Consider the following 19,567-nt stretch of genomic DNA (forward strand, 5'->3'; position numbering starts at 1 on the left):
TGTGCACGTGACACCAGGTGAGGCGGTGGTATTCCAGACTGGGCTGCTTAAAACTGCAAGATGTGTCAGATTTTTGAATGTTCTTCTCTGTCAAAGGCTCCCTGCATCAATAATCTAATATGGCAGAGATTGTTCATTGATTTGTTAGCTTACTACAAACAGAGATATACTTTTTTTATATATTTTAACTAACCAGATGCCTTCAGAGATTCACAGAAAACTTTACGAGCTCAGATTATTTATCCAAGAAAGCCCAGAATTGGCAAGAGTTTCTGAAGATCTTGAGAAGAGGTGTTGTCCACCAGTTGCTACCTAGTAATTTCCAGTAAAAGGTGGATTTGGTGTTTGTGGGTAGCAAAGGACTGCAGATTATGACTTGAAAGGGTGCCCAAGAAGGAATTAGCAAAAACAAAGAAACAAACAAAAAACTAAGAAAAAGTGCCACTGGAATGCGTCACTGGAGACCAAGGTGAAGGCCATCTGCACTATGATATTCCCAATTACAATGTACAAATGTGAAAGCTAGTCAGATAAGAAAGTTAGCAGGAAAAAAATGATTCATTGAAATGTGATGTGGAAGGAGAGCTTTGTGGATACCATGAACCACCAGAAAGGCAAATAAGTAAGCTCTAGACCAGTGTTGCCCAATCTTGGGTCCCCAGATGTTCTTGGACTACAAAATCCTGGCCAGCACAGCTAGAGATGAAGTGATGGGAGTTCAGTCTATGTTGGGAACTACTGCTCTACATCGCCTGAACACTCTTCCAATACTTCTTTTCAAATAATTTCTTTTGGCTTGCAAGGAGCCTGCATGTATGGCTCTACTTCTGCCTCTGCCATTTCCTTCCTCTGGGGTGCTGTCTCTGGAGGACAGACCCCTGCCATGCCTGTCAAGACAGTACCCCAGAAAGCTTGGCCTGTTGTTGCATGGTTGAAGGACTTGGGACTCTGGAATATAACTGCTGATACTGTTGTTTGTGGTGCTATGAACATTGCTAGTTTCTTGCTGCTCTGTGTGACTTCTTAGTGCTAGCCAGGGCTTCACTAGCTGCTCTCCATGTGATGAAAAGTTGGCTGGCATTTCCTCCACTCTTGCATCTGCTTAATATCCATCATCGATGGTTTAATCCAGGGATACAAAAGGCTTGTTAGAACATATTCCTCTTTCTTCCACAAGGAGGCAGATCTAAAGTGGAACAGGTCCTTTAGCCTGCTAACCAGGGCCACTGCTTCAGGCTGGAAATGCTGTTCTCCCTTTATGGAATCCCCCATCCACCTAGGCTGCCCCCTCATTATGCCTTCCATTGTGCCAACCAAGCTGTGGACTAAGAATGGCTGACTTGCTGCTAAGGACCTGCGTTGCACCCTCAAAGATTCAGAGGACACAGATCACTTGGCCCATAGTGTCCCATTCTTCTCTGCCCAGAGAGGTTTCTAGTACCTGATCAAGGAGTGTCCTATGGTGCCTCACCACTCTTTCAAACAGATATAAACTGGAGATCCACCGAGTCAACACATCTTGTGTTAGGGGGTGCATTCCAATTTTTCTTGCCTCTGCTTGCAAGAGCAACCTGCCCTGGACGCAATGGTGAAAATACTCTTGCCACCTTCATGGCACACTCAATTATATTAGGTATGCGTTTGTCGTCCATACCTTGCGAAGCACTCTGAAGTACTAGGTTGACAGTTTGGACCATACACTGCACCCTTTTCATATTCCTAGCCTGCAGTGCTGCCACCATGTTTGCCCCTTTGTCTCTGACACACTGTCTCTCTCTGTCGCTAGACTCCACTGCTGCAGCAGGTGCCTCAGAGTCCACCTGTATCCTATCATCTGTTGTCCTATGCCTGGTGCCTCCACCTCCCACCAGTGTCCTGCCAGGGAGTCATATGCATGGCTTGCACCCTGGCTGATCCAGATGTCACTTGTAAAATGTACCTCCTGTGCCTGGCCAACTGCTGCTATACCAGTTACTTAACACCCCAATATAAATTTGGCACCGCCCGTAGTGACCATTAAAGGTCACTCAGGATGGCAATTTGTAATTAGGTGCCAGTTCTGCCTCAAACCTAAGGAAACCAGAGTTCTCCACCAGAGAGAACGGCTGGTCACCCAGGGGTGTCATCTATCCTAGGCAATAAGTAAACCTGGCATTTTTACATTTGCATAAGGCCTTTTCCTGCACCTCTCCAAACTCCTCCAGGGAAGCCTGGAAGTTATTCTTGAGATTTGGTTCTGGCATTTGCTGCCTCGCGTCGCTTGCCGTTTGTCCATCTACCTCCCTGCTTCCCTGGGCTGGGGGTTCAGTATCTGCTCTCTGATGACTCATATCCTTCATAATAATGAAGCCACTTGCTCCCACAGTACCCACTTCATTTGCCAGCGGTAATGCCCTGTTCAGGTGGCTTAGCAAGCTACTATTGGGCAGTTGGTCCATGTCCTGCCAATGCTTGATCACCTTCTTGCAGTGCAGGCACTCAGACATGCAAGAATCTGTTGCACACTATTAAAATTACTTCCAGATTGTTGACTTACTGGGAGCTCCAATTTTGGCTACATGTTCCTAATAGGAATTGCTAAAATGCCATCACTACTAGTTTGGGCAACTGGTGGGGAAAGTGTAGCTGGAGGAGCTACTGAAACAATGCCAACCTGAGTCCCCCTCAGCCTCCCCCTCCCCCATGCCATATGAGTATGCACTTGAGAGTTCCCACCAACCACAATGCTGCTTTGAACATGAGAGATTTGCTGAGAAAGGGGCCTCGAGGTAAATCCTTCATTGCATATGATGGAGTTGTATGGGATGGATATGGAAGACAATGTCTGGTGCTCTTCATAAATCTCTTTCCCAACCACAAAAGCCCAAGCTGACAGTGTCAGTCTGAGTGCTGGTGCCATCCATGTCCTTCTTTGGCACTTTGTGTGAAAAGCTCCTTCTTCACCATTATCACACACACCCAGTTCCCCTGTTTGTTCTTCTACACACCCAGGTTCCCTTTCAGGCATGACATTTAATTTTCACTCTTTTCCACTGCCACCAGTGGATTTCTTTCATCCACAATGTAAATTATTTCACTCAGACACTAGCTGCCAACCATTGAATGTTTTTTATTAATGTTACAGATGTGTTTTATTTACCCAGAATCACAATCATTGAAATGTCTTTTTATTTATTTGCTATTTAATCAACTTGTGTATTTACTTGTTACTATTCACACTTCTAACTTTGACTATCTAGCTCTTTCTCTAATGTCTGAAATTCTAACTCTAATTCTAACACACCCCTAACTGAAATCTTTATCTGATATCCCTAACTGAAGTCCCTGATCTGTCTAACTCATATCCCTAACTGAACTTTAACTGTCTTCCATTCTCTTATATTTCCTTGGTTCCGCCTCTTCTGTTCAACCATTGGCTGATAAATCAGGGTCCCATTGTGATGGACAGGAGTGGTTACTGATCTGTCCGTCACAACCATCTTTTTTTGTTCCCTGCCCTAGCCAGATGACACAAAGACGTTAACAGATGTCTGAGGTGCACTCGTATATGTCCCACCTTGAACTAGAGATTCCATTGTCACCTCCTTTGCACACACACACACACACACCCTGTACTGCTGTCTGCTACTCTCTCCCAGTGTCGGTGCTGAGCAAGGCAGCTAGGTGACAGATGTTGTTTGAGGGTTCATCATAACAGCTGTAGGCTGTGTCAGAGTATAGAAATTTTATAAGCCTGAACCTGTATATGTGTTTCATTAACGAGCTGCCATTGTGCACAGATGTGAGAGTGCTGAATCACTCTGGACATGATGTAATGACTTGAAACCAGGAGAAGACCAGGTGCAAAGCATGAAGTCATCTGTTTTCTGATTGGACAAAATATGCCATGTACATGTATATAAGTGGACTGTGTCTTTGTATCTTTCTCTTCCTCCACTATCACTTGCTGCCACGCATGCTGTCAGATTGTATAAAGAGTTCCTGCTGTGCTGTTAAGATACCTGCCTGTATATAACTGTAAATACATGTAAATACAACTGTCTTGCAACACAAGAAGAACTGGTAAAGTGTCTTCAATAACTCTGCATATTTTACTGTTGCCAAAACCCTAACAGAGGTTATGGGCCCAGCAACGTGTGCTGCGCAAGCCAGATAAAGTCAGGTGAGTAACGTGGGTGAAGTATATAAATGAAAGAAGAGAGAGAAAGTGGCAGTGATATAGAAGATTTGGGAGAAGACAGTTCGTCTGTTAGCCCAGGAGGGGAAAGGAAACAGAGAACTGCTAGAGAAGGCAGGATGGCGTACAGCACAGGAAGCATTGGAGGATTAGCAATAAACAGGCTGAATGACAGAAACTATAGAACATGGGCAGTGAAAGCGGAGATGCTGTTACGTAGAGAATCTCTGTGGTCTTACGTGAATAATCCTCCAGCCCAATTAACAGAGGAGCAAGAGAAAGAACATGAGAGGGCTCTGAGTACCCTTATTTTGTCCCTTGAAGATGAACAGTTAGTGCATGTGCAAGGACTGACCACAGCCAAGGCAGTCTGGGACAGATTGAGAAGCATTTACTTAAGAGAAACAGCAGGCACCAAGATTTCCCTAACCAGAAGGCTGTATAAGTGTCAGATGAAGTCTGGGGAGAGTGCTTCAAAGCATCTACAAACCATTAAGGGACTGTTCAATGAACTGCAGTTAATGAATGTTATTTTCCCAGAGGAGCAGAAAGTCTACCTGATTTTGAGTAGCTTATCTCCTGAATTTAGTATGCTTATTACAAGTTTGGAAAGTCTGCCTGACACACAATTGTCTCTTGAGTATGTTACATGTAGAATTTTGCAAGAGGAGGATCACTGGAAGGAAAGATTCCAAACTGCTGAAGGAAGCCACGTGGGAGCTGACCAGGAGAGACGGAGACAGGTTCCAGAAGGCAGCATGGAAAAAAGGATGCCGGCTACAGACAGAGAGCAGCGTGGGCGTGCCATGATGATCAAAGCCTGTTTTCGATGGGGATCCAGGAGTCATCTTTTGAAAAACTGTGAAGAGAAACAAGGCTGTTTGAAAGGAGAGACGTTTCCAAACAGCAGAGAAGCAGCAGTTTACAGACGCTTTGAAAGCAGCAGGAGTGGCATTTCTCTTGTTAGCAAAACAAGAGATAAGGCGTCCAAGGTAGCAAGCACAGCTGAGTGGTTGATAGACTCGGGAGCCGTAAATCACCTCACTAATGATGTAGAGATGTTTTCTTTTCTAGGAAAGATGGAGCTGAGGAGCGTGACGCTGGCAAATGGACAGAAAGCAGACGTTGAAGCAGAAGGGAAAGTGTATGTTCCCAGTCTGAAGGAAGAGATAAGTAATGTTTTACTGACACCCACAATCGATTATCATATTTTAAGCGTCTCAGCCCTCGACAGACAGGGGTTTTGTGTGATGTTTGAAAAAGGGGAATGTATAATTAAGAAAAATAACAGAGTAATTGCAAGAACAAAGCAAGAAGACAATTTATATGTGTTAAAAAGCAGAACACAGAGAGACACACACATGGTACATAAAAATGAACCCCAACATGACAGTTGCATCCACTTACTACACAGGAGACTGGGTCATGTAAACTTTAAAACTGTGCAGAGAATGCAGAACATGGCTAGAGGTGTGAACATAAAGGATTGTAAAAATTACTTGGATTGCCAAGTTTGTAAACAAAGCAAAACGCATGTTGCTACAAAAGGGAGACAGAGTGTCAGAGAGACAAGCAGGCCATTTGAGTTGGTACATGCTGATCTGATAGGGCCATTTCCACCCTCATTAGGAGGGGCAAAATTTGCACTGGTGATTGTGGATGATTATACACGTTTTTTTATTGTTTTACACTGAAATCAAAAACAGAGGTCTTCCAGACATTTAGGAATTGGCTGAAATCAGTTGAACGGTGCTTTGGCCACCAGGTGGCGCAACTGCAGTCTGACAGAGGTTCAGAGTTCATGAATACACAATTCCAAAGGTGGCTAGAATGCATAGGAATCAGACACAGAAAAACAAGCCCATATAGTCCATTTCAGAATGGTTTGGCCGAAAGGAGAAATGGGGTGCTCCAGGAAATGAAGGATGCACTGCTAGCGGACGCAGGGATGCATCATGGGTTCTGGGCGGAGGCGTTGAAGACATCGAATTTTTTAGTTAACAGAATTTGGTCATCCACCATAGATCAGACCCCATATTTCATGTTATTTGGGAAGGAACCTTCTTTAAAGCACTTAAGAGTGTTTGGATGTACCGCTTGGGTACATGTGCCAAAGCAGCTAAGGAGAAAAGGTAAAGCGAAAAAGAAAATGAGGTTCCTGGGTTATGAGCCTGGATCAAAAGCGTATAGATTTGTGGATGGTGACAGAAACATTGTAATTTCCAGGTCTGCCAGTTTCAATGAGGGAGAGAACTGGGACAAGGTACATGCAAATTCACAAATATATATCCCATTGAATGACAGAAAAAGAAGTCATTTTAGACAGACAGAAACACATGAGCAAGACATGAAGTCCTCTGCTGGTGAAGATGAAGATGATGAAGGACACGAAGAACATGAAGAAAAACACATTAGTGAGATTAGTGAGTCAGAGATAGAGACAGAAACACAAGGTCCTAGAAGGTCTGAAAGGACAAACAAGAGATTTGTAGTGGGTGGTGTGAGAGTCTGTCATGTTTATGTTGAACCCAGAAATTACAAAGAAGTTATGGAACTTCCTGCTTTTGAAAAGAGAAAATGGCTAGGTGCCTTGGATGAGAAAATGGAGTACATGGAAAAACACAAGGTGTTTACAGAAATAAAGCTGCATACAGAACACAGAGGTTACAGGTAATAAATGTGTGTTTAAATGAAAGTTAGAAAATATATGGTTCTTTAATAAAACAAATGGTGCAATAAAAGGTAATGCAAGACAACACTACATGGCTGAAACAGAAAGAGTAAAACACAGAAGCATGAGAAATGTGTAAATGTGTTGGGATTGTATTATGTTCAGGCATAAAAAATTAGTGTCAGAGTATAGAAATTTTATAAGCCTGAACCTGTATATGTGTTTCATTAACGAGCTGCCATTGTGCACAGATGTGAGAGTGCTGAATCACTCTGGACATGATGTAATGACTTGAAACCAGGAGAAGACCAGGTGCAAAGCATGAAGTCATCTGTTTTCTGATTGGACAAAATATGCCATGTACATGTATATAAGTGGACTGTGTCTTTGTATCTTTCTCTTCCTCCACTATCACTTGCTGCCACGCATGCTGTCAGATTGTATAAAGAGTTCCTGCTGTGCTGTTAAGATACCTGCCTGTATATAACTGTAAATACATGTAAATACAACTGTCTTGCAACACAAGAAGAACTGGTAAAGTGTCTTCAATAACTCTGCATATTTTACTGTTGCCAAAACCCTAACAGGCTGCCTTTTCCCCCTCTACCTCTCCCACTCTTCTCAGTAGAAGGTGCTGCAGTGGGTGCAGGCAGCATTCCTGCACCCTTCTCCAAGAGCTTACTTCTCTCACATCCACAGTTCATGCTGCCTGCAGACTCTATCCAAAGAGGAGCAGTATCTGATTCTGTTGCAGCAGAGCACAAACACTTCAAATGAAAATCGCTCTCTCTCTCTATCACACACACACAAGCTATTATCTGCCTATATATAAAAAACTATTCCTCTGCCTGATATGCCCTCCAGGGAATAGCCAGACTATGAATAGGGATACCTAGGTGTATCAACTCACTACGTGACCTTGGACAACCTACAATCTCTCTTCTGCGTAAACAATTATGGAGGGTTGTGATTGTTGCAGACATAAAATCATAACAGGGAGAAACATGTGTGCCATTCATAAGGGGTGGGAAGGATACTATATGTCCTACTTCCAAGATTTGGAAGTGGCCATCACCATGCCACTAAAATAGCAGCACCCATACACAAGAGGAGCTTGCACTAGTTGTTAGGGGATACCTAAGATTTGAGAATTTAGGATCTAAGGTAAACTTGCTTCTTGTGTAAAGATGGAAGAAATCCCAAGGGTCATTTAGCCCAATGTTTGAATCAAAGCTAGCCCACAGATATATAAAAACTGTGTGGCTGGAAAGGAGAAGGAAGAGACACAAAGGAAAATATAGACAGATGTATCCCGTTGTCTAGGTAAGTAATTTACTGTCATCTACTTAGAAACTATTTTTAGAGAGCTCTAGGGGCTGTGTCTAATACTCAGTTGGCTTATCACATTATCATAAACACATTTGTTAATGTTATGTCAAATAACTGCACATCAAAAACCAAATTCGAGCATAGACTTTAATGTTAGCTGTGGGGGGTTAATCATCAAAACCAGAATCTCAGGTAACAAATGCACAGCAGAGACTGACAGCAGCACTCTGCTGTGTGGACAGGGACTTCCTTCCTCTCATTCAAGCTTTGGCTGCCATTGCTTATGTGGCAAAAACACCACCCAAATGAGTCTAGAGGGGCAGGGTAAAAATAGAAACATAAATAAACAAACAAACAAATAATGGCTGTCATTAGCCTTCAGGAAACCCCAGATTGCAGAAGTAGAAAATACCAACCCACTGGTGATTAAGCATCATCACAGACATGAAATGGCAATACTTTTGCATGGTGAAGTGGTGGGATTGACAAACGGTGTGTGTGTGTGTGTGTGTGTGTGTAATAAAGAACCTTCTACATTACATTGTTGCAAGTCCCATAAATGTAAGCAATGTTCAAGCTTCCACTTCCTTCTTCCCTAACCTCCTGGATGGCTTTCTTTCTCTTTCCATAGGCTGTGCTCTCCAGATATTTCAACTTAAAACGTCCATCAACCCTAGCCAGCAGAGGTAATAGTAAAGGCTTATGTAAAGGGGAGCCCCCCCCCCAAATTTAGAGTTAGTTGCCCACTTCTGGCCTAGATCATTCTGCTTCTGCTTCCCTTTTCTGGGGAGGAATAGAATAAAAGCCCATAGACAGTTGTTCATTTCTCTTTTCTTTCTTCACTGACCCGGCTGCTTTGTGAGCTGGGGGCTTTCCAACCAACTGCTACACCAACAAACCACAGTGTAGAGTCCACTCAACTGAGAGAAGTAGCAGCATGATATTTCTCTTCCAAATAATGCAACAAAGATCAAATGGTATGGGTTTGTTTATGACCAGTTTTAACCCAATTCCAGCTTTACAGGGTTGGAATGGCCTTTCTTAGCAGATCTGAAGAGGCAACAATTAGCACAATTCTCCCCTTGCTCGAGTCATCAGAAGTTGTATTTGGGCTACAGGTTTTCTTCCTTGGAATCTTGACACCGGTTCATCTTTGGGTAGATAAAGACAGATGACCCCACAGTGTGACAAGGTAGATTGCTTTCACACCACTATAAATATAGTAGATGGGAACTGGAAAGATAGTTCAATCATAACAGCCACACCCTAATTGTGGAACTGGGATTTTAACAAACTTTTGAACAAGTTTCCAGACTGCTCTGAAAAGGCCTACTTTGATTTCCTTTGGCACTAAGCAAAACTGTATTTTTAAAATATATATATTTTAAGGATTAGCATTGTGCTGAATTTGTCTTTTTTTTACTGTGCCTTTTTCAGTCTAAAACATAAACATCTACTACTGTGCAAGAGTGGTATTATTTATTTTTAACATGCCTGGAGACTGGCGTCAGGATTAAGACACTGGGTGTTATGGGAAATTTTTTGCATAATTGCAAACACTCCAGAACCAATTGTTGTGCCACATAAAACAAAGACTAACAAAGAACTTAACCATTGCCTGTATTGATTCCACCTAATCCACCAGCTGTCCTCCAAATGTGGGCAGTAGGGTGCCTTCAGGAACCTCATAAATAGGAGGCGATAACGATGGTAGTCATATACTTTTTGCTCCGCAGCATTTGGCAATCGGAAACCGAAGTAGAACCTACAATAAAATGTTGCAGTGTGAAGTGCTCCTGTTCAAAGTTCCAGCCAACTTACTCATGGCCCGCATACTTATATTCTATCCCCCTCTTCCTCTCCCAGTTTTCAATTTTTGTCCCCTTCCAACAACCAAACTGAAATTCAGCGTGGCATTCAGCACATAAAGTTCTAGTTTTTTTCAAAGGTTTCTTCCCCACTAAGACACTACTTAAATAATTTGCTCCTGTAGCTTGTGTATACTTCTGCAAGCTTCAGGGTTCCAAAGGCCATCTACTGCTTCCCTCTTGGGTGTGGATGGTGTCACATCAGCATTCCAAAAGTAGTTTAGCTCTTTTATAGTGGGGTGGGAAATCACATGGGGTGTGTGCATCAATTCTCCATCCAACAGGTCACATCATGGGATACAGACATGAACTTCAGACATGTGTGGCTGAAATTCCTGGTTATCTCCAGGCCTTCTGGTGAAGATTCACTATCCAGCAACCTAACTTTACTCCTCCACTACTTTTGCAGAACAAAGTGCTCTCAACTGGTAGTTTCAGAAACCAACTGGGTCCTGAGGTTGGGAGATGGCTGGTTCTGAAAAGCACCAGCTGAAATCGTGGAAGACCACCAATTCCTCATTTTCTCAAAACAACAAAAAAACAACAAACAAACCATAGGAAGCAAAGAAGACTGCTTTTCCTTTAAGCCAAAAGGGAACACCAATAGGATTCTGGTCAACAAGTTTTTAACCTAAACTTACTCTCTTAGGTGTCACAACCAACATTTTATTGCACAGCCAAATCAAAGAGCATCTTACGGTGTGCATCGCTTTACATTGAATACATAGACTGAAAGAATCTGCTCATCACTCATCTCATGAGGGGTACAGGGCTTGTCTGGCCACACTATAGTCAACAGTTGTGCCATAATAATTCTAAATGTTTTATCATTAAAAGAACTGGTGAAACAAAAAGTTAGGAACTTTGATAAGATGTTCCTGGGAACCTCAGCGCATGATGACAACTGGAGCACTCCCAACATGCTTACCAACTTCAAGGAATGATCTCAAATTAACAAAGCAACACTATTTTTTTGGCAAAGCCCACATCAATTTCCACTCAAGAAAGCTTCTGAGCGTCTGACAAATTCTACCCTTAAATGGGATTGAGGCTGGAATTTGCTGAATAACAATGGCAAGCTTTTTAAAACAAATAAACATTTTTGACAGCAGATTTGTTTCCCTCTAATCTTTTTTGTGTAGTTCATTTTAGAAAAGCTAGAATTTCAAATTCAAGATTTTAGGTGAATGAGATCTAATGTTGTAGCTGTTTTGTGCTTAAAATTATGAACTATTCATAGCAACTGTTTTTTTTTTTCAATCCTAGTAGTTTTTCCAATACGATTGTGGAAAGCAACGTGGTGGGTGAGACTTAAAATCCATTACACTAGGACTAATACAGATTTGCTTCGCCTTTCTTTCTTTCCCATTTTTTCATTGATTAACTCCTTTTATAAACAGTAGTTCAAGTCTCCTTGTATTCTTGCTAAGGATATACTATTATATGATGGCGTATACTGAACAATGGATGCCACGAATTTTGTTCTAGCTTGCCTTGCTTTACACACAAGGTCCAACAAGTTTTAGCGTCAATTTAGTCAGATGCTATTCCCAAACAATCCTTTCCTCCCTTTAAGCTTGTTTTGTACCAATCCTACACGCTGCAACTGTCATACTGACTTGAAATTTAAACATTTAGGCAACTGTTTGTAGATCATGAACCAAAGATTGAGTTGCATTTTTATTACTGTACTGAAATTACATAGGACTTTATTTTATTTGTCTGACTATAGGGTTTCCCATTGAAAAACAAGATGAATAGATTGCACCTGATAGGTAAAAGGGATGCTGCAGCACAATTTGCTACACAGCAGGTTCCCCCCACCCCCTTCTACATCTGAAGTTCAAAATATCTATGGTTAATAGCTATTACCACCTAATACTTATTTAGGAATGACAGCAAACAAAGTATTTCACAGAAGTTTATAAAATCTACATTAGCTTAATAACAAATTAAAACTACTGCACTGATCCAAAACTGTCAAATGTAGCTGCCACCTCATCTTCTATGTACTCAAATAATACTTCTCTTGATAAATTTTAACACACCAAAATGCATTCCAGATCCATGACATCCAGAAAGGAACCCAGCCTTGTTTTCACATATCTGTTCCTAAAATTATTGCCATACCACCATACTTACAGTCCTAGTTTTGTGTGTTAGCATGCATATAAAGTTTTTGTAGTTCATTTCTGGGAAAAGTCAATGCACATGACATAAATTTTGTTTATGTTTATGTTTCCAACTATGCTAGACTACATACCTTGAGTGACTGTTAGGTGCTTTGAAGAATGTTTTAAGTGTAACTAGATTAAGCAGGATTTTTTTTATCAATGATCAAAGGACTACCTACTTCTTCACAGAGAAGTTATGAAGTTCCTAGATACAGTAGGCCCAACTCTTGCTCAACATTTGTCATTAATCAAGATAAATGCACACAAAAAATACCCACATCAGTCAATCCTCAAATACTGATCACTTTCATTAATTAGTTAAAAAAACCTTGAAAGAGGCAATAATTCCCAGCATTAAGGAAAACCAGAAGTAGTGGAACTATGTCATATTATTTATTTTTTCAAATCACTATAAACATTCTGAATTTAATAGGTATCTGGGATTTTTAAATAGCCTGATGCTATTTAATTCAGCACCATATATTCCATGGTTGAAACAAGTCAAGAAACCCCAAATAGCCAAAAGCTTTATTCCATTTTAACGCTGTGAAACTTGAGTAAAATTCAGACACTGAAATGTAAGATCCTTGGGATTGTGTTAGACAAACAACTATTGCTTTCTTTTCAATTTTCAGAAGCCTTAAAATGCAACCATTTTATAATTAACACCATGAATAAAAACCAAGTAGGATCAATTATGATACAAGTAATGTTTATACTTATGAACAGACTGACATGCACCAGTTTCACAAAATTTACAGACAACCCAAGCATCACAGAGAATGTTACAGCTTCATTAAATGTTGAAGGGTACAGGGTTTGTAATTAAGCAGGATCTTAAAAAGAACTAAATAGACTGGATGTTCAGGTGGTGCTTACAATCATAAAAAGCACAAGATAGGAAAGCAGCTGTAAACACTATGAAGAAGCTAAACAGTGCTAGTAGTTAGGGAATGTAACACTGATGGGGATAAATGAGTTTTCTACAAGGCTAAAATGAAACATACTCAGACAAAGCAGCATGACATTTTTAAAAATCGAGCCCTCATTTCTCATCCCTTTGGGTCAATAGAATTCCTTATATTTAAGGATTAACATAGATTAAATGTGAAAATTGACCTCACATTAATCTTCCTTGTCACTTAAAGACATAACATCGTTTATTCTTATTTTTATCCTTTTAAAATGAAAGGTATGGTAGGGATGTTGAAATTTAAAGAATGCAAAAAGCTATAGCCAATCCAAATGTTTTCTACAACTCTACTCATCAGTGTTTCCTGTACTGGTCACTATTAACACATGAAGGAAATCAAGGCAGCAGGGCAGAGACCACTGAGAGGATGAAGTTAGCAAGCACTTTAAAGTGAAGGCTTCATCCCAATCAGCTGTTACCACTGCCTGAAACTGCCCTGCAGGCAATTCCTCATGGCAAACCAAATCACTGGCAACGCATCACATGAATCTCCATGTTGTCAAAAAGCAGTTACCTGGGAAGAGGAAAGGGTTGCATGAATGGGAATGGTGGAAAAAAGCAAGCTACCGTACTTGCACAGTGAGGTGCTAGATACTGAACACTGCGTATGCTGGCCAGTCTGTATCTGAATCTGCCATCACATTGCAACACCTGTGTGGTGGCTGTACCTTGAATCAGAATAGAAATTAAAGAACTTCCAAGAGTTTGTCTTTTGCAAACAGTGGGCCTTACTTCCAAGTAAAACACAAACAAGCTCTATCCCAACCAAGTTTGTTTTTTTTTTTTTGGTCTTTTTGTCAGTCTTAATCTTGATCAAGGGACTCATTATGCCTCAAGTCTCTGCTTCAAGTTAGCAGCAGCTTAAAACCAAATGCAGCAAGCAGTAGTGGTAGCAGGCATTAAGAAGGCAAGTCTGTTTTGGAAGTAAACTAAAGTTTAGCTTAAGATCATGTTTCAGTGGGTCGGTCTGCCAATAAGATGAAGACAAACCCCTGATGTGGCAAGAAAGCTACTCTCAGGATGTAAACTAGTTAAAAGCTATTCCAGCAAAAAGGAAGCCAAACTTTACTCTTATATATGTAGAGAAAAACCAAGACGCATCAAAGTGTCTAATGGAATCCCCTTCCTGGAATAGGGCAGTATTTTGTGTGAAATAAGCAGAACTAGGCATTACGCGGCGTTATCAGAAAGAGTTTAAGGGGAACCATTATGAATCATTATTAATGGATTAGAACCAATATGGTACTTAAGCATAAGATTTTAAATTGTTTGAACTAGAAATCATTCAGTAGCCAGTGAAAGACAAAGCTCGCTTTGTTCATTATTTAGGTTGCATGCCCTGTCTTCTGACCATTCTTGTTGTAAGATTATGGCAAAGAAGCTCAATTTCAATATGGTAAATATTTGATACTGCGTATCTTGTGAACAAATAAATCCTGACAACATCCTTTAAAGTCTACTAGATTGGCTCCAAAATCTCTTCTACAAAAGGAAGGGCTCTCTTCATTGACGATGCAGCAGAGGTCCTCAACTGGAAGAAGGGAAAGTTGATCTTCATCCATTCTGCTCCTGCCCCGGTAAATCCTTTCCATTCTGTTCAGGAGAATTCTCCGACTATACAGAACAGCTTAGAAGGATGAATCAGCAAAGGTCATACTTCAGTACCACCTTGTCCCAGTGGGGGGGAAAATATTCACATGTGATGGTACAGATCTGAGCCATTACCTACAGTTACAAAACATAATCTAACCTTCTTCAGATAGAGGGGTTATGCTAGAATGTTAGCACTTATTTAATGTGGTTTGAAAAAAGGAACAAGATATGGTTTCAGGTGTAGCATGTGATATAGGATATACAAGAATGAATGCTAAGCAATGCTTTCCATCAGGCATAAAAGACTAACTTTGGCATCCAATAGTTTAGACCATGAATATAGGCACTTGCACTTTGATGTTGATGTAAAGGATCCAGATCCATTAATCAGGTTTTCAATCACATCTTCTGTGAAAGGTATACAGTAACACTCTGCAGGTAGTGGCAATCATTAAGTTCTCTTTTTCCTCCTCCTAATTTAGAAACTCTTCATTTCAAATACGTTGCTGAGGGTAGAACAAATCTTATAGACTGTAGTTTAAAGAACACCACAGTATTTAAAGAAAAAATTCACAGCAATTTTATAGAATGTCATGGGTTACCACCTTGCATCAACATATTATGAAGGATTACAACCTCATTATTACACCTGCATTTCTCTTTTACAGACCCAGAACAAGTGAATTTTAAAGTGAAAAATCTTAAGGCCTTCCCCATTTATACATACTGCATTACCAATCTATAATCCTTATCAGAAATCAAAGAATGCAATAAAGACCCAAGTTCTTTAAGGTCAGATACCACATGAATATACATTCCAAAATACAGCACTTACAATTACAAAAACAAATAGTAATTTTGCCACTAACTCCTTTCCCACAAAATAGTGCTTCTCACTGTTTTAGCAATCCTTTATTGAAGATAACAAGTTGGTTATGTTCACTGTATTGTATGAAACATCACAATATCATACTGGGAAGGTACTATCAGTACAGGATTGGACCAGAGCAGACAGTCTGAACAATAAACCATTTTGCATTCTTCATTCCCTAGCATTTAACAACCCCAAAGAAAAACCCAGTAGGGACAAATACCTGTTAACATTATCATTTAAACACTTTTAACTTACAAGGCTAAAATCTAATGAATAAATAAAATATATTGTGGCAATAATCCTCTCTAGACTCCCCCCCCCCCAAATCAGATACACAATGAACCAAATGATTGGGAACACTGGCTATAAGCACCAGGTCATAAGAGTGTACATGGATCTACACTCAAGTGTGTGTGTTGGGGTGGGATGGAGCTTACAGAAAAATACTATGACTTTTATTTCACACAAAACCAGTTGATGACTGTCGTTAGCTTAAACTACACACAAGGGCAAATACATCCTGGTTGAAACACAGTTTAAACAAATAGGAAAATGTTTACAAGGCATCCACAGCATGTAGATCATGTACAGATGGATACATTCATTGTTTCCCTCCCCAATAGCTTTTATTTATTTATTTTTTAGATAAATACTTTACTCTTCTCCACTTTCAGCATTAACTGGACTCAATACATGCACAACTCAAAAGAATTAAGAAAAAAATAAGGTTATTGCAAAAATAGAATTAAACTAAGAATCTTCAAGTACCTTACATGACGGCCACTCTGTACCACTCTGTACCATGCCCATTGCTTATAAAATGAAAGGTCACTGAACCCATGAAAATATCTCTAATATTTTCTTAAATTTTAAAATAGATAATTTTAGCTGTATTTATAGTAATCTCAAAGTGATAATTTGAACTTTGTAAATAATGCAAACAATTAAAAATTATACCCATATTACACAAGACCTCTCTTTTAAGCCGATAGAAATCAAAGGAAAAAATCTATAGAAAACCACATTTAGAACAAAATCACAATTTACATTATAATAAAGGCAAATATTCAGCATTTAAAAAAACTTGCAGCGATGTGTCAGATGTCAAAGCAAATTACAACTAACCATAAATTAAGTTGTTTGGTTTTAAAAGATTTTTTTTTCTAGCAAGAGTTTAAGGATGTGTTTTATACACATGCGTAAAATTCTTATTGGTTTTAGATGACTAAAATCTCCTTATATTATTGCCAAATACACTTTTTATCTTAAGCAAGCACTAGGCAACATATCACAATTTGCACACTGCAGGGGAAAACCTAACAGTCTGGTAATAAAGGTAAAACTGGAAAATTAAAAAAAAAATACACATCCTATAGCATGTTGCCCAACTGAAATGGCTTTCAAGCCCAGAGCTGCAAAAGCCTTCCATCTTGTTAAGGTGAAGTAAGTGTCTCATAACAATTATTTGCACTCAGCTGTGCAGGTACTGTAAGTTTTGTTAAACCATAGTGTGTCTTCAGAGTACAACTAGAATCCCATGGTACTTTATGTACATTTAGTGATGTACTCCCAGCATTATTCCTTCCTCAGGTTTTTAGGGCTCAGGCTCTGTAAAGAGGGAACCAATATGCCCAAGGCTGGTAAAAATACTGTAGTACAGGCAATGCTAAGAGTGGCAATATCAGAAAACACAAATATGAACAAATGATGGAAAATCCCAATAATTTCTTTCCGCCCTTTTCACAAAATGTTGAAAATCCACCAGAATTTTTCCCTTGTATTGAAGAAAACTGATTAAAAGTTTTTCCCCCATTTTTCAGATTCAAAAGCATTTTAGTAGATCTGTAAGGCTACCACGGATCTTCTAGATCGCCAGCACCCTACAGGAAAAGAAGAGAGAAATTGTTAGTGTTCTACTGACCTAAAGAAGTAAAAATCTATATTGTCCTGAATTGCAGCATAGGGGAGACATGCACAGAAAGGGATGAAAAAATGTATTCCTATCCACATATGGCCACTTTCTTAAAAGAAGCAGCACTTCCCTCTCCCATCCCAACAACAATACAGATAACCTGAAACAGAAACAAAGGAAGTTGATAAACATGTCTGTTGACCAATCATTTAAAATATTTAAAACCAAAGAAACCGAGGTGACAATCATACACAGAGGCACAGTTAACACATGAACTATTCATATTTTTGTAGCTTACAAACTTATAGTTCATTCTTTATATGGTGCTCTTTGAAAGGTAAAAAAGCTATTAAAGATATTAAATGTTGACTGCATACATTAAATTTTTGCACTAAATTCAAACTTGATTATCAGATTCCGATCACTATTATGTTATAAAATTCATGTATATTATTCCTAAAATAATTTATCACAGCTCTGATTGATGGCCACTTATAATACCAAAACTGCTTCAAATAAAGTCAATATGCATTGAGATTATTCCACACTTTTTTTATTTGGTCTTAAACAAGAACTCATGAACTAAACACTAATTGTCAGTACATTTCATCCACTGGATACATAGTGCTATACATGCATCCTGAATACAGTCTGGGAAAACTGGGTACAATCAACTTTTTTATAGTCCAAATTACAATCTAACATGAGTACCACATATGTAATGACTAAATTAACACATCTTAACTAAAAAGACTAACATGTTACTGATATGACCTATGCACAAGTCAAACACAAACATGCAGCATTTATACCACCATTTTAAATCAAACAAAGTGAGTTATAATCAATAAATTGTAAATGCTGGAATAGGATGACAATGTTAGGCTCTAGCAAAATACGATGAAAGCAATAGAAAAAAAACTGTCACTGATCACTGTTTACAATATGACATTCCAACCCAAATGCCATTGTGACTCAAATGCATTCAAACATCTTGACCAATACCTAGGACAGAGAAAAAGCAACGATAATTCTATTCAGGTCAGAGATTGTAATACTAATATTCTCAGAAAGAGCTCCCATGCGGGCACACATATATACATAAAATGCCTTTTATGCATATAGCAGTACATATAAAAGTGAAAAAAGTTAACCTTGTAAGATGTAACAAATATGAACAGACCCAAGACATAATGAATAAAGCATCAAATCAACTTTGCAAAAAAGTGGAGTTACATCTTTTCATCGTAATGTTCATCTCTCATCTCTGAATCTTCATTAGCATTCTGCATTTCAGCAAGCTGGTCCATACATTCTGCTTTGGAGTCTGTCACTTGATCACTGGTTCCTTCACTGGAGTCTGACGTTGAGGCTGTAGCTGCGCCAGCATTAGAGCAACCTTCTCCCTGCATTTTAGCTAGCCTGTAACTAATCAGCATGTCCTCCAGAAGGTGGCGGTAGTTCCCCCTATGAGTAATTCTCACTTGTCTCAGAGCTTCCACCAACTTTCCCTGTGTTCCACCTTCCACGCCTTCGTTGGGGTCCTTATTTAAAATTCAAGACCCCAAAATCAGTAAACTAATGTATTTCTAAAATATTTAATACATTCGACAAGTTATGAAAAAAAAAGTCTGTGACTTAGAAATAAAAATTCAACCAATCTTTGTGAGTCTTTGCAAGAATATTTTACATGAGTTTGAGTGCTCCAGTAACAATCAAAGGACATTTTCAAACATTGAAAAAAATAAAAATATGGAACGAGATCTTTATATTCTGCCAACTGCTGGTCCTCAATTGTGTTTATTATAGTTACATGTAGATAACTGGATATGATTTATAATTTGGGTCTGTAAAACTATATTATGGATCATTAATAATGTATATAGCAAAACACAATTTTAGAAACCCATGAAAAGCTTAAATAAAATGATTGATTGTTCAGCTGTTTTATGGGAAAAATTGTCAATTAGATTAATTAATAGGAGTACTAGGCATT

At 39.3% G+C, this 19,567-nt stretch overlaps 1 protein-coding gene across 4 annotated transcripts in view; it reads right to left on the bottom strand.

The window, feature by feature from the left end:
• Positions 1-15,681: 15,681 nt before the first annotated feature.
• Positions 15,682-19,567, bottom strand: part of PPM1B (protein phosphatase, Mg2+/Mn2+ dependent 1B) — a 66,878-nt gene continuing 62,992 nt past the window's right edge. For 2 of the 4 annotated variants that reach the window (XM_020800536.3, XM_078382907.1), the window contains exon 7: positions 15,682-17,539. In XM_020800536.3, the coding sequence (XP_020656195.1) occupies positions 17,510-17,539 (30 nt within the window). In that variant the 3' untranslated portion in view covers positions 15,682-17,509. Of the gene's footprint in view, positions 17,540-18,108; positions 19,116-19,567 lie in introns of those variants that run through there. The other 2 variants (XM_020800535.3, XM_078382906.1) reach the window with 1 other exon arrangement.

Source organism: Pogona vitticeps, chromosome 1 (assembly GCF_051106095.1).
Source record: "Pogona vitticeps strain Pit_001003342236 chromosome 1, PviZW2.1, whole genome shotgun sequence".
Classification (NCBI taxonomy): domain Eukaryota; kingdom Metazoa; phylum Chordata; class Lepidosauria; order Squamata; family Agamidae; genus Pogona; species Pogona vitticeps.